The sequence below is a fragment of the Sciurus vulgaris genome (assembly GCF_902686455.1).
Source record: "Sciurus vulgaris genome assembly, chromosome: 2".
Taxonomy (NCBI): Eukaryota; Metazoa; Chordata; class Mammalia; order Rodentia; family Sciuridae; genus Sciurus; species Sciurus vulgaris.
Window position 1 is genome coordinate 182,527,203 of NC_136462.1, and position 15,611 is coordinate 182,542,813.

A 15,611-nucleotide genomic window follows, 5' to 3' on the forward strand; every position below is an offset into this window, starting at 1 on the left:
TGTCAAAATTTGGGAACGCTTTTTGAGTTTTTCTCTCAGAATCTACTCTTGCATTAGTGTAGCTCTACCAGTATTCTTTTTTTTTTTTTTAGAATTTACCTGGTGTACCTTTTTCTTATTTATCAACTTTCTGTGTGTCCCTGTGTTTCAGATGTGTCTCTGATCAGCACAGTATACCACGTGTCTTTCCAGGGGTCTTTCTGCTCAGCTCTCACCTCTTACTGTTCAGCCACTACTGTTCTGCTTTGCTTCTGTGAAGACACAGGGCCTCCCAGCACCCCAGTGCCTAGGTCCCAGGCAGCCAGCCTCCACGTCCCAGACAGGTTCCATCCTCTGGCCGTGTACCTTCCATGGGCCATCTCCACTCCTCTCGGAACCTCCTGGGTTACCTTTCTGCTTTTTTCATAGTGTCCTTTGAAGAATAAAAGTTTTCATTTTCAGTGAAGTTCAGTTGATCTATTTGTTTCTTTTGTTTCCTGTGCTTTTGGCGTCTTGTTTAAGAAAGCATTGCCAGATCCCCAAGGTCATGAAGATTTGTTTCTTTTCGTCTAAGAGTTTGATAGTTTTCACCTTTAATTCATTTTGAGTTAATTTTTTAAATATGGTATAGGTTAAAGGTACACCAATTTTTGCACGTGAATGTCTAGTTTTCCCAGACAGTTTGTTGAAGAGACTGTTCTCTCCCATTCTTCTCAGTACTTTATTTTTTTACTGCCTTCATCGGTTGTTGTGCTTAAGTTTCTGTTTGATTCCTTAAGAGCTTCTTTGTTTTTGCTTTTACTGTAAATAAGTCAGTCTTTGCTTGAGAGTCATTTGACTTCCTGGCTCTTCAGACTGGTGTTATTAGCCGTTTCTGAAAGATTCTTAACCATAATCTCGCCAAATATTTCTTTCATTAACTCCATTCTCACCTTTTTGAACTCTTTTTTATTATTATCACTTTATGTAGTTGTAGATGGACAGAATGCCTTTATTTTGTTTATTTTTATGTGGTGCTGAGAATCAAACCCAGAGCCTCATACGCACTAGGCAAGCGCTTTGCCACTGAGCCCCAGCCTCAGCCCCCCATTTTTGAACTCTTTTTTTTTTTTTTTTTTTTTTTTTTTGCGGTTCTGGGGATCGAACCCAGGGCCTTGTGCATGCAAGGCAAGCACTCTACCGACCGACTGAGCTATCTCCCCAGCCCCCATTTTTGAACTCTTGATAGATACATATTCTTTTTCTAACCCATGTCTCCGTGTGTGTGTGTGTGTGTGTGTGTGTGTGTGTGTGTGTGTGTATTTCCCCCCGACCCCCGGGAATCGAGCCCAGGGGCACTTTACCACTGCTTCATCCCTAGTCCTTTTTTATTTTGAGACAGGGTCTCACTAAGTTGCTAATGCTGGCCTTGAACTTGCAATCCTCCTGCCTCCACCTCCCAAGACACTGGGATCACAGGCGTGCGCCGCAGTGCCCAACAGTCCCATTCTCTTTTTCATAGTACTTTCTAGTGCATTATGTTGCTGCTTCTGGTTCCTAAAGGCACCCACGTGTGGTCTTCAGTTAGTTTCTGCAGCCTAGGCCCCGGGTCTGCAGATGGCCAGTGTGTCTCTGCTCTGGTCGCAGAGCTCCCGTCTGCCACCTTCCATCGTCGTGTCATCCATCCCTTTTTGGAGCACCTCTGTCTCCACTTCGAACCTCTCTTCTGTGTAGCTGAATATCACAATTTTCATCTGTTTCCTGGCAACAGTTCTCTGGTAGATATTCCTGTGCTGTGGCGGTTCCTGTGACGTCTTGCTTCCCTCCTCCATCGGTTCCTTTTCAGTACAAACTCCACGAGGCACATTCTTCTTCAGTGTGTCCTACAAGTAGATCCTGTGGGAGAGGAACCAGGACACATGCCAGGCTGGCAGGGTGGTGCTGCCCAGCAAAGTCACATGCCACGCATGGCTCACCCTCTTCCTTGGTGCCACTTATTTTGGAAAACTCAAACCTACCACCTTCACTGAGCCCTACCAGCCATCACAGCATGCAGCGGCCCTCCTCTCTTATCACACTTGAGTTCTGGGGAGACAGTTTGCATTTTGACTTCTCGTGTACTTTGCTTTTCAGGCTTTCTGGCAGGGTGAGGGAATAATATTGTCTTTATGCTGTGACTTTAAAACTAGAAGTCACTCTAAAAAATCAGCGTCATACTCTGGAGCTGAACACTTCATGGTTAGGATGTTTGTTTTTGAAACTCTTTGGTTGGATTCTATTTGCTTATGTTTTGCTGAAAAGACTTTCATATTTATGTCAATAATCAGAGTGCTCTGTTCTTGGCATGTCAGTCTGCTCACAGGGTTCCTGAAGTAAATTGTATCGTTTTCCTGTCAGCCTGTATATGTAAGATAGGGATTGTCTGTTCCTTAAAGGTTATGTAAAAACCTCGCCTGATAGGGCTGTCCCTTCTGAGGAATCCCACCACCCGGACTGGCACTGACTGCCTTTATCCATCATTTGAATACTGACCCTGACACTGGGGACAGAAAAGCAAGTTTCTTTTGGGGGGAAGATGTTTAACTTCTGTTTCAACTTAAAAAAAAAAAAAATGTTACTTAGTGGTCTGGCCAGGAGCAGTGGCATACACCTCTGATCCCACTGACTCAGAAGACTGAGGCTGGAGGATCGCAAGGTGGAAGCCAGCCTGAGCAAATTAGCAAGACCCTGTCTCAAAATAAAAAGGGGCTGTGGATGTAATTCAGCAGTCAAGCACTTGCCTAGCAAGTACAAAGCCCTGAGTTCAGTTTCCAAGTACTGAAGGAAAAAAGTCAAATTTTTTAGTAGTTCTTTGAGTCCTTGGTGGCAATTTATATTTTCCTGAAAATTTTTCCATTTAAGCTTAATTTCCTAATTTATTGCCATAAAATGTCCTTAGGAGATAGGAAATAGGGTTCACTTTATCTTTATTATTTGCATTTTTCTCAAAATGGATTAATGTATAAATAAAATGAAGACCCGAAGCCATCCCCAAATACCAATTTATGTGTGTGGTCCCACTCCAGCAGCATCCCTGTGCTCTGCTAAGTTGGCTTTTCCCCCTTTCTCCCTCAGTCTTAGGAAAAGTCCTCAGTGCTGTGGGCAGCGCCCAGCTACTGATGTCCCAGAAATTCCAGCAGTTCCGGGGCCTCTGTGAGCAGAACTTGGTGAGTGTGACTCTTGTCCCTTCACACAGCCTCTCTAACCTCCATAGCATCAAGAAGGCCCTGCTTCCTGCAGGCACTGGAAAGGTGGTGGCAGTGCATGCCAGTGCCTGGCACAGGACAGGACCAGGAGGGGCACTCCTGAAAGACCATTGACCCCAAAGTTGAAACAGCCATGTGAGCAGGAGAGTCAGTTCGCACTGACTGACTGCTGTATAGTCCATTCTATGCCCAAGATGGCATGCCAGGTAAGAACTGAAGAAGCACCACCAGAAGGGAGAGGTCTCCTTCTCCCTCCTGGCCACCTGTCAGAGTCTCTCAGTGAACCAAGCAGGGGGAGAACTTCTCGGGTGGGGCTCATGGGGAGTGTTTGTCTGCAGGACCTGAAGGCACTTGAGGGTTGCGTTATCATGGAACAGAATGATGGGAGGGAGGCCACATGGATCCCGTCATCAACCCACCTGGAATGAGTCCAGCGTCCCCCCACCTCACTGGCAGAGCCTGGCCAAGAGTGCTTCTTTGCTGTAAAATGAGAACTGCTGGGTCTGCTGGCACCCATGAGGATATGAGTGCCTTCCTTGCCATGACCCTATAGTGGTGGCGCCAGCCTTGGACCCCAAGCATGGGCCCGTTCTTGTAATTAAACTGCTTCCTCCTTCTGCGGGCCCACCCTGCCTTTGGGACTGACACCAGCCAGAAGCTGGCTCCATTTACTCACCCAGATACTGACGCAGACACTGGGAACCCAGGAGCCAGACTAGGCTCTCAGAGCCCCTCTAGGACTGGCAGGGCCAAAGGACCGTGTGTGGGTAGGAGGACAAGCTTCTGCCTTGCCCACCCACTGATCTCCGTCTGCCCCACAGAACCCTGATGCCAACCCACGTCCAACAGCCCAGGACCTGGCAGGGTTCTGGGACCTGCTACAGCTGTCCATCGAGGACATCAGCATGAAGTTTGATGAACTCTACCACCTCAAGGCCAACAGCTGGCAGCTGGTGGAGACCCCCGAGAAGAGGAAGGTGAGCATGGAGCAGTGCGGAGGGGAAGTCCAGGGACAAATTCCTGGTCGGCAGTAACGCTGCCCACATCGGTCAGTGCTGCTTGGCTCCCTTCTCCGTGTGTCGTCTTGAGCTGGGGCTCACGTCCATCACTGCCGGGGTCCATGCTTGGCACTTGTCCAGCCTGCTGCTCGCTCTGTGTAGTCGAGGCTGCCCCCTGAAGCATGCCATCCTGCCCTGCATGTTCAGGAAAGGGGAGTCCTGGGAGGGGCATGCCCATGCCACAGCACTGGAGACGTGGCTGTTGGAACTTTGCAATCAGCAAAACAGTCCCTTCTCCTGGGGCCTTGCTGCCTGGAGTACTGGGGTCTGGACCCTGTTCCCCCTCCTTGTGGCAACCAGCCTCTTCCCTGAGGCTTGGGCTGCCTTCTGTAAATCAGTGGAACCTATCTGTTGGATTGTGGCCCCTGTAAGTTCGGATCCCCTAGGACAGCATGCAGAATGTGACTGGGGAGTCAGTCCTGTCTGACTGGAGGACTCAGGCTGATTCCTGACTGAGTCTCAGGCTCCCAGTGGCTCAGAGCAGGGTGGGAACAGGTGATCTGTCCGTCCTCTCCTGTTAGAACAGTCTAGGATTCTGGCTTGCTTTTTGCTTCTGTGCCTTGTGCTACTCCCACTATCATCGCTTCTTGTGGCTTCCTGATTCCAGATGTGTGTTGCCTGTGCCCAGTGTAGGGAGGCAGGGTGGGAGATCCAGCTGCAGCATTTAGTTGGGGGTAGCGCCACATAAAATGTGGCACCTTTATTTTATTTTTGTTCCTTCCTCACTGTCTTACTAAAGGAAGAGAAGAAACCACCCCCTCCGGTCCCAAAGAAGCCAGCCAAATCCAAGCCGGCAGTGAGCCGCGACAAGGCCTCAGACGCAGGGGACAAGCAGCGTCAGGAGGCCCGCAAGAGACTTCTGGCAGCCAAGCGGGCAGCTTCTGTGCGGCAGAACTCGGCCACAGAGAGCGCAGACAGCATCGAAATTTATGTCCCTGAGGCCCAGACCAGGCTCTGAGACCATGAAGGAAGAAGGAAGGAAACAATTTTAAAGTGTTTAAAAAACACAAAAAAATCTTAATGAGAATGAAACAAAATTTTCTCAACCTTTAGTATGGTTACTCTCTTTAGAGACCCTGAGCCAACTTTCAAATTGACGCATACAAGGGCTCACGATTTGGCTTTTTTGGGTCCCTCCCAGCTTTAGGTTATGAAGACTTCACACAAAAAAATTGAACAAAACTAAAAAACTTTTTTCCCTCTTGCTGGCCGTGGTGGACTAGATAGTGGACTCGGCAACTCCCGGCCCAGCCTCAGACTGCGGTCTTTTTACTGTTCTATCAATGAGAACTTACACTAGCTTGTTTACAAGACGACGACAGTCCAAGGGCAGCCTTGGGCACCTGCCATGTCCCTCCTTTTCCCGGCTACTCCCGCGCTGACCTTGGATTTTTCATTCTTACATTTTTCTTTTCCCTTCAGAGCTCACACAGGGGTCACCACCATGGCCAGCGGCTCTGCGTCTCAGCCTCTGGGGTCGATCGAGGGCCCAGAGAGCAGAGAGCCGCGCTCCCCCCACCAAGTGCTCACACACAGTCTCGCACAGGCACGCACCCGCGGAGGCCGCCCCCTGCTGCCCCCAGACGTCAGACAGGACTTGCCTCTGAGCAGAGGAGGAACGTGCTGGTCTTTGGGGGAAGTGAGGTGAAGCCACGGTTCCCGCACTCCAGACTCCAGCCTTCTCTCCAGCCCCTTCTTCCTTCAGCGAAAGAAAATTTAGGACTCAGTGGCTTCCAAGGGTTGTCTGTCCTTGGCCGCGCCTGGTCCAGTGCCCATGGGCAGGTGGCGGTGTCTGTACGTATGTGTACATATGCACATAGACCCTAGAGTGTATATTTAACAACGCCCTCTGCTCACCTGCCACCAGCGCCACCACTGGCTCTTGGGGCACCTGGCAGGAGGCGGGTGTGTGAATAGCATATATTTTTACATGTACTATATCTAGGTGTGTGTACAAGTGTGTGTAAAAATATATACCTTGTGTGTAAGCAGCCCTCTTTTTGTTTTTGTTTTTTTTGTCCCTCCCACCCACCCCTGCCAACCCAGCCTCTGAGTTTTCCGTTCTGTTTTTTTACCCCATTCTCCTCTCTCCCCTGCCCCATCCCTTCTCCCAGGTGTCAGGAGCCCTGAGCTGCAGAGGCCCGGGCCAACAGGGCGGGGTGGGGCGGGCCAGGCAAGGGCAGCAGGGCACTCAGGACGCCAGGGGCCGCTCGGTACTGGGCATACAACTCCAGGGCATTGGAGACGTCCTCTTGTCCGGCGTGTGCTGCAGGGGGTCCCCCCTGGATGAACCAAGGGCCTGCTCTGGGGCCCCAATCCAGCTTGGCCGCCGTCTGTGACCTTGGGCAAGTCACTTGACCTCTGTGTGCCTCAACTTCCTCCTCTGTAAAATGGGGACAGTCCCTGCCCCTCCCTACCTCACAGGCATGTTGTGAGAATAAATGAGGTAACGTGTACCACAGGCTCATGGTGTTATTGCAGCGCGTGGGCCAGGCCAGGGAGAGGAGGGTGGCAGTGGGCACCCCCAGGAAACCAGATGGACTGACTTGAGTGCAAACCCCAGTTCCAGCTGTCACATACCAGGTCTGTGATCCTGGATGAGAGAGCAAAGCTCACGTCTTGTCTGGAAGGTGTGTGCAGCATGTGCCCCGCCAACCTCCTGTGAGGAGAAGGGCTTCCTAAGCTCAGGGACAGAGCTGGGGTACTCGCTGACCAGTGACCAGGTAGTCCAGCGTGGCCTCCCCTGCCTGCACTCACGTTTGAATGGTGTGGGGCTTTGCAGGCTGCACCCAGCTCACCGGGCAGGAGAGACTGCAACAGTGTGGCGTAGGTGAGTTCAAATCTACGACAGAAAAGGAGATGCAGCGGAGAAAGGCTGTGGGAAGCAGAGTAGCCCAATCCTAGGCTGGGCAGGAACATTCTGGTCCCCACCAGTGGGTACTGAGCAGCTTTGGGGGTAAGAAAATGCCTTCCAGGCGGAAGGCATGGTAGGTACCAACCCCGGGAGATAGGAACGTGCCTTTCAGAAGGCCCCGGGCCAGGCTCTGGAGCCACAGTCACCATTCCTCTCGGTCCAGCCTAGCCAAGCCGCCAGTGATCTCAGGTCCAGGGATGCACCTATCTCCCTTTCCCACGAGCTGTGTCCAGGCCGCCTAGCCCGTCACAGCCAACCTGTGAACCCACCCAACCCTGTGGCCAGGCCCCTGTGCTCAGAGCAGCTTGGCCTCATTCCTGGATCCCGGTAGGTATGTCTGGCATGGTGGCTGAATGTCAGTGACCATGGGGTCTCTGATTAACCCCTGGGGCTCGTGTCTTCCCAGACCCACCCCTGCCCTGAGACCCAGCCAGGCGACCTAAAGGTGAGCAAAGAAGGTCCCAGCAGCCAGCACTGAGCCAGCTGTGCAAGGTGAGTGAAGGCAGGGATGGGTCAAACATGGCTTCAAGGCCACCAGCAGCTAGCAGTCCAGCTCTACCCAGTGGGCCTGGAGGGCCTGGGGTGGCCCTTATCTCTTCAGAGCCTGGGGGCAGGACCCTGCTCTGGATCAGAAGCACCAATCGGTGAGGAGTAGCATGCAGAACCTGGGCCTCTACTCCTGGCCCTCCTGGCACAGTGGCACCAAAATATGCTGTGCAACTCCTAAGAATGAAGACATTTCACGCCTGGACATAGTACCATTATCACCCTCAAATTTAATAAGGAATGTTCCAGGCAGGATCTCCCTTACCCAGGAGAGCAGTCAGAGCCCAGGTACTAATATTACCTAAGGTGCCAAGCGCCAGGTGCCCAAGTAATGTTCTTTAGGGCTTTTCCCTGTCCATTAAGGGTCCAGTGAAGGTTCACTCGTTTTGGTTACCATGTTTCTCTCGTCTATGAATCAAAAAGTTTCCCTGTCTTTCTTTTTGTTTTCTGTTAATTATATTTTAAAGTATGCAAGCATCTTATAAAATGTTGCATAATTTGAGTTTATTATGTTTTCTCTTGACTAGATTCAGGGTAAACAGTTTTGACAAGATTATGACTTAGATCAGGAACAGGTGTCACTTTAGAAATGGTGTAGAGCAGCTTCCCAGGGAATCTGGGATAGAATCCTTGGCTTCCGTGTTTCCAAAGTCCAGTCTCTGCCAGGACAGAGCAGAGCCGGGGCAGAGGCAGGAAGCACCCCTGGAGGCTGCAGGATGACCAGGGAAGAGGCCCTGGGGAACAGGACACCATAAGCCACCCATGAGTCCCTAGAACTCCCACACAGGGCTGCGCATCTGAGAGCAAGGAGACCAGGTTTCCTTTCTTGAACCCCAAGCTCCCCGGGATTGCAAGTCCCCAGAGTCTCGCAGCGTTCTCATCCATGGTAGAGAAAGCAGAAGGGACAGTTGCTGCCAGGATCAGCACTGGGCTCAGGGACCTTAAGAGAAGAACAGCAGGACAAAGTCCTTGCCACCAGCCATGCAGGGCCGGTGTAGGTAAATGCTGTCGGACTCAGTCTGAGCAGGTTTCACCAGCAGTGGAACGGGGCTCACAGCAAACCCCAAATGTGGCTCCTGCCCATCTGTATCTGCCCAGGGGAGAAAACCCAGCCTCCTCCCCTCAGCCTTGGAGGCACTGCCACCTACCCACCTGCCCCACCAGGGAGAGTGGCCCCACCTCTGTCCTCTGGCCACCTGGGCTTCACACACTCAGTGTTCACTCTTCCCCACTCTCAGGTCAGGTGGCACGTCTCAGGGAAACCCTCCCCAGCACCTGGCCCAGGCCAGATGGGTGCCAACCCCCTGCTCCACTCCTGAAGCCTGAGAGTCTCATTTCTTTTTTTGCTGTCACCACTGTGAGGACATTTATACCTGTCTCCATGCAGGAAGTGGTGGGCTCCCTGGAACAGAGTTTTTATCCTGTCTCTGGGCCTTGCACAGAGTAGGGCCTGATGAACTTTCTTAAACAAATGACCTTGGGACAGGTATTGCAAGGAAGGTCACCTTTGAGCTGGGCTTTGAGGGAGGAGCAGTTTTCCAAGCTGTGGCACCAAAAGGCCCAGGGGACACAGAGGCAAAGCTCAGGCCGTGCCACTGCTCTGGGAGCAGGCCATGCTGGGCAGGACTTGAATGCGAGGGCAAAAGTCAGCTTTAAATAGGGGACATTTCCTGCCACAGAATCCCATTTTCCGTGAAACGGGGGCCCCAGCCTCAGTAAAGCCCTTGTACTCTCAGCCTAACCAACACTAGGATTTGTCTCCCAAAAATGTGTCAGCAGAAATTAGGCCTAGTGAAGCCCACGCCAAGAGGGGGCATGGGCCGTCAGGGACACAGCTGCCTTCTGGCTAGACTGACAGCTCCCACATCTAATTCTACAAGCTGTGTCTTCTGGTCACACGTCTCACTCGGCTTCTCCACTTGGATGACTAACAAGTGATTTCAAAAATTAACACCAACTAATAAAACTAGGAGAAATTGAGGAGTTAGAAAATCTGTATTCGGAAGCCATCATGGTGATAACTGAATCACCGGGGATGTTGAAAGTTAAAATGGTTCAAGGCTGGGGTGTGGCTCAGTGGTGGAGCACTTGCCCAGTACCAAAAATAAAAAGAATGGGTGAAAGTTTGATGAAAAGCAGAATATTTATAGTCTCAAAATAACATCCAGCAAATTATTTGCTCATGAATATGCTAATTACAAAGGGGGTTAGTAGTAACTTTGTATAGGCAGACACTACCTGAACAAGGTGGTCAGAGTCAGTATCACTTGCCCAAGCAGCGGTGCCCGCCTGCAATCCCAGCTACTCGGGAGGTTGAAGCAGGAGGATCCCAAGTTCAAGGCCAGTCTCAGCAACTTAGCAAGACCCTGTCTCTAGATAGAAAATGAAAAGGACCATCGGGGACCTTCAGCTACCTGCTTGCTAGACGGACAACTCCTACATTTAAATCAACAGCCTGAAGATATAACTCACGGTAGGATGCCTCCATACCAAAGTGCCATAGTGCCAAAACCAAGTTACTATCACCTGTAATGAGGACAACAGATACCACAAGTCTCCTGACCCACAGCACACACCCCTGAAGGGCACCACACGCTGCGGTTGTACTGCCGTCAAAAATATAAAATCAGGAGCTGGATGCACACCTGTAGTCTCAACTACTCCAGAGGATCTCTTGAGCCCAGGAGTTAGAGACCGTGTCCCCTCAAAAAAACCAAAACAAAAAAACCCTAAAGCTAATCAAGTGAGCATAAATTAACTGGCCTGGGCTTTCCAAAAATGTGTCATGAAAGAGAAAGAAAAGCTAAGAAACATTTCCAGACCAAGAGACTAAAGACATCTTGACAGTGGAAAAGCAATTGACAAACCTCATATATCCATTCGTGATAAGAACACCCAGAAAAGTAGGAATGGAACAGAATTTCCCCAAGGTATAGAGGACACCAACAGAAAACTCCAGAGCAGTCATACTGGTCAAAGTCTGAAGGCTTCCCCTTAAGATCAGGAGCAGGGCACAGATGGCCTCTTCACCACTTCTCAGTGCTATACTGGAGGTTCTGGTCAGGGCAATTAGGCAAGGAAATAATTAATATTAAAAATTAAAATTAATATGCATAGACAAATAAAAGGCATCCAGATTGGAAATTAAGAAGTAAAACTATCTCTATTTGTAGATAACACATTTTTCATATAGGAAACCCTTAGAAGCTGGGGCTGGTGGTGCATGCCTGTAACTCCCAGCGACTCTGGAGGCTAAAGCAGATGGATCTTGAGTTCAAAGACAGCCTTAGCAACGGTGAGACACTAAGCAACTCAGTGAGACCCTGTCTCTAAATAAAATACAAAATAGGGCTGGGGATGTGGCTCAGTGGTTGAGTGCCTCTGAGTTCAATCCCTGGTACCAAAAGATAAAAAGAAAACCCTTAGGTATCTATTTAGATGATAAATGACTTCAGCAAGGTTACTAGATACACCACCAGTATGCAAAAACCAAGTATATCTTTGTGTACTACTGTGATATGGAAAAAAGAAATGTTCCTTGCACACAGCTCCTGAAGCTCTTCAGAATCCCTAGTCACCTGCATGTATTCTAAGGAGATGGGGGTGATAGGGAGCTGCAGGGCAGGAACTAGTCCCCGAACCACGCACTCTCAGCTCCACTCCTCCACCTCTTGGTCAGTGGCCAGTGGCTTCATCAACCACACCTCTGCAACGAAGCCTCCACGAAGACATGGCTCCTGGAGGTGGCGAGCTGGAGAGCGCTGGGGGCTCCGCACAGCTGTCTCCTCCACTTGGCTGTCCTGAGCCTGTTCTTTAAGATGACCTGTAATAGCGAGTAGTCTGCGTTCTGGAATTCCGAGAGCTTGTGCGCTGCTCTAGCAAGTTACTAAATCTGGGGAAGGGTTGTGGGAACCCCTGATGAAAGCCACCTTGGAGAGAAGAGTGGGGAAACTGGGATCCTACTCCTTGTGACTAGTGTCTGATGCAAGGGCAGTCTTCTGGGACCGAGGCCCTAACCTGTAGCGTCTGAGGCTAACTCCAGTTACTGTCAGAATTGAACGGAACTGTAGGACACCCAGTTGAGCCAAACCCTAGAGAGTTGAAGAACTGGTTGGGGTGAGGGCAAAACTCTCATGTTTGGTGTAAGAAGTATCATAAATAAACACAGATCAACTACAAATGAATATTCTGAAAAGGAAATTAAGAAAAACAATTCCAGATATAATAACATCAAAAAGAACAAAATACTTTGGAATAAATTTAACAAGGAACCTGCACAGTTTAAAAGATACAATTAAATGGAGAGGCATCCCATGTCCCACTCCCCCAAATGATCTACCTGCAGATGCGAAGCAATCCTTATTTTTTTTAAATTTATTTTTATTGTAAACAAATGGGATAAATGATTTTTCTGTTTGTAAATGGAGTAACAGCATACCATTTGCATAATCAAACATTTACATGGGGTAATGATGTTTGATTCATTCTGTTATTTTTTTCTTTCCCCCCCACCCCTCCAACCCCTCCCACCCCTCTTTTCCCTCTATACAGTCCCTCCTTCCTCCATTCTTGCACCCCTCCCACCCCCCATTATGTGTCATCATCCGCTTATCAGTGAGATCATTCATCTTTTGGATTTTTGAGATTGGCTTATCTCACTTAACATGATATTCTCCAATTTCATCCATTTGCTTGCAAATGCCATAATTTTATTATTCTTTATAACTGAGTAATATTCCATTATATATATATATATATATATATATATATATATATATATATATATACCACAGTTTCTTTATCCATTCATCAATTGAAGGGCATCTAGGTTGGTTACATAGTCTGGCTATTGTGAATTGAGCAGCTATGAACATTGATGTGGCTGTATCTCTGTAGTATGCTGATTTTAAGTCCTTTGGGTATAGGCCAAGGAGTGGGATAGCTGGGTCAAATGGTAGGTCCATTCCAAGTTTTCTAAGGAATCTCCACACTGCTTTCCAGAGTGGCTGCACTAATTTGCAGCCCCACCAGCAATGTATGAGTGTACCTTTTTCCCCACACCCTCTCCAACACCTATTGTTGCTTGTATTCTTGATAATCGCCATTCTAATTGGGGTGAGATGGAATCTTAGTGTAGTTTTGATTTGCATTTCTCTTATTACTAAAGATGGTGAACATTTTTTCATATGTTTGTTGATTGCAAAGCAATCCTTATTAAATGCTAGCACACTTTTCTGCAGAAATTGATGACCTGATCCAAAATTTGTATGGAAATGCAAAGTATCCTGAATAGCCAAAACAATCTTGAAAAGGAAGAATAAAGTCAGACGACATACTTCACAATTTCAAAACCCACTACAAAACTAAACAAGATTATGCAACACTGGCAAGGGTAGACACACATATCAGTGAATGAGAACTCAGAGTCCAAAAGTAAACCCTACAGTCATGACAACCGACAGTGCCAGACAATGCAGTGGAGAAAGAAATCTCAGCAAATGGTGCTGGGACCAGCCGCAGTGGCTCACGCCTGAGATCCAAGCTGCTCTGGAGGCTGAGGCAGGAGGGTCGCAGGTTCAAAGCCAGCCTCAGCATTCAGTGGGACCCTGCCTTAAATAAAAAACTAAAAGGGCTGGGCTGTGGCTCAGTGGTAACGTGCCCCTGGGTTCAAGCCCCAGGACCCAAAACAAACAAACATAAACAAATGATGGGGCTGGGGTTGCGGCTCAGTGGAAGAGCGCTTGCCTAGCACGTGTGAGGCACTGAGTTGGATTCTCAACACCACATACACAAAATAAATAAAAAGTCATTAAAAAATGTGCTATAAAAACTGGATAGTCAAATGCAAAAGAAGAAAATTGGGTTGGGCTGGTGGCACACACCGGTGACCCCAGCAGCTCAGAATGGGGACGCAGGAGGAGTTTAAGGCCAGACTCAGCAACTTGGTGAGGCCCTGTCTCAAAATAAAAATAAAAAAGGACTAGGGGTGTGATTCAGGGGTAAAGGGCCCCTGGGTTCAGTCCTCAGTCCAAAAGAGGAAAAGGAAAAGGAAGAGGAAGAGGAAATAGGGAAACAGGATCTTTATCTTACAAATGTATGACATTAATCTGAAGTGAACTAAAGGCCTAAATTCAACAACTAAAACTCTTGGGAGAAAATATAGGTGTAAATCTTCATTACCTTGGATTAAACAATGGTTTTGTTTTTGTTTTTTGGCATTGGGGATTGAACCCGGGGGCACTTAACCACTAAGCCACATCCCAGCCCTTTTTAAAATTTTTTATTTTGAGACAGGGTCTCACTAAGTTGCTTAGGACCTCGCTAAATTGCTGAGGCTGGCCTTGGGCTTGCAATCCTCCTGCCTCAGCCTCCTGAGCCGCTGAGTGGTGGTGGTGTTTTGTGGTGTTGGGGATTGAACCCAGGTCCCTCACACATGCGAGGCAAGCACTCTACCACAGAGATACATCCTCACAAAGAGCTGGGATTACAGGCATGTGCCACAGCGATAATTTCTTAGACATGGCACAAAAGACACAAACAGCCTGCCCGTAATCCCAGGTACTTGGGAAGCTAACACAAGAGGCTCACGAGTTTGAGGCCAGCCTCTGTCACTTAATGAGATGCTGTCTCAAAAAAAAAAAAAAAAAAAAAAAAAAAAAAAAAAAAAAGTACAAGAGGGTCTATGGGCAGTCTCTAGGTTATTGGAAGCAGACCCCTGAAGGGAATTATAGGACCTGGGCCTCTCTTTGCTCTTGCTTGCCCTGGCTCATAATGTAGGTAGGTCTGCTCCAGCACATGCTCCCAGAATTTGTGCTGCCAACTGATCCTAAACTGGAACTTCCAAAATTATGAGCCAAAATAAACCTTTTCCTTGTATAAATTGATTATCTCAGGTATTTGTTTCAGGAACAGAAAGCAGACTAACACACCTAGCAATTCCTGAAAACGTGAAAACAGATAGCAATACATAAGCTTGTATGCAAATGTTCATAACAGCGTTATTCACGAGGGGCAAAAATTAGAAACAGACAAATGTCCATTAACTGGTGAGTGCATTCAAAGATGTATTTCTAACTGGGTTCAGTCGGACACACCTGTAGGCCTGGGCAACAAGATCACTTGAACCAAGGAGTTCAAGGCCAGACCGGGCAGATGTTTGTACCCCCATGTTTACAGCAGCATTATTCATCCATTTACTGTGTGTGCACACGTGTGTGCGCGCATGTGTATGTGTATGTGTGTGTGTGTGTGTGTGTGTGTGTGTGTGTGTGTGTGTGTTGGTTGGTTGCTTAGAATCCAACCCAGGGCCTCCCACATACTAAGCAGTTGTAGCAGCATTATTCAGAAAAACCACAAAGCAATCATCCATTAGCAGAATGAATGCAGAAGCAAAATGTGGCATGAAACAGGATAGCCTCACATACAATTCAGTATCAAAAAGGAAGGACAATCTTGCGGACATTATGCTAAGAAAAATAAGCCAGTCACAAAGGGACAGATACTATTTGATTGCACTTACATGAGGTTCCTAGAGTGGTCAGATTCACAGAAACAAAGTTGAGCGGTGTTACCAAAGCTCAGGGAAGGGGGCACAGGCAGCCTAACGGAGCAGAGTCCCAGGCGCGCACCCGCGGTGCTGACGGCTGTGCTACAAAGTGAACGGACTCAATGCCACAAAAGGTCCACTTGAAGTGGCTAAAATGGCAAGTTTTATGTAGTCTTACCACACACGTGCACACAAAACAAGAACCCAGGGAGATGAAAGAAGCAACGCGAGATCTTGGATGGGATCCTTGCTTAGAACAAATTTCTATAAAAGACAAAGTGGAATTAGCACAACTGGAATATGAATTGTAAATTAGGTAATTGAGTCAATGTGAATTTTTTTTA

At 48.3% G+C, this 15,611-nt stretch overlaps 1 protein-coding gene across 7 annotated transcripts in view; it reads left to right on the forward strand.

Annotated features, from left to right (window-relative positions):
* Nucleotides 1–6,717, forward strand: part of DLGAP4 (DLG associated protein 4) — a 178,581-nt gene extending 171,864 nt beyond the window's left edge. For all 7 annotated transcript variants that reach the window (XM_079128148.1, XM_079128146.1, XM_079128149.1 and 4 more), the window contains 3 exons: nucleotides 3,073–3,164; nucleotides 4,025–4,180; nucleotides 5,001–6,717. In XM_079128148.1, the coding sequence (XP_078984274.1) occupies nucleotides 3,073–3,164; nucleotides 4,025–4,180; nucleotides 5,001–5,219 (467 nt within the window). In that variant the 3' untranslated portion in view covers nucleotides 5,220–6,717. The remainder of the gene's footprint in view (nucleotides 1–3,072; nucleotides 3,165–4,024; nucleotides 4,181–5,000) is intronic.
* The last annotated feature ends 8,894 nt before the right edge of the window (nucleotides 6,718–15,611 follow it).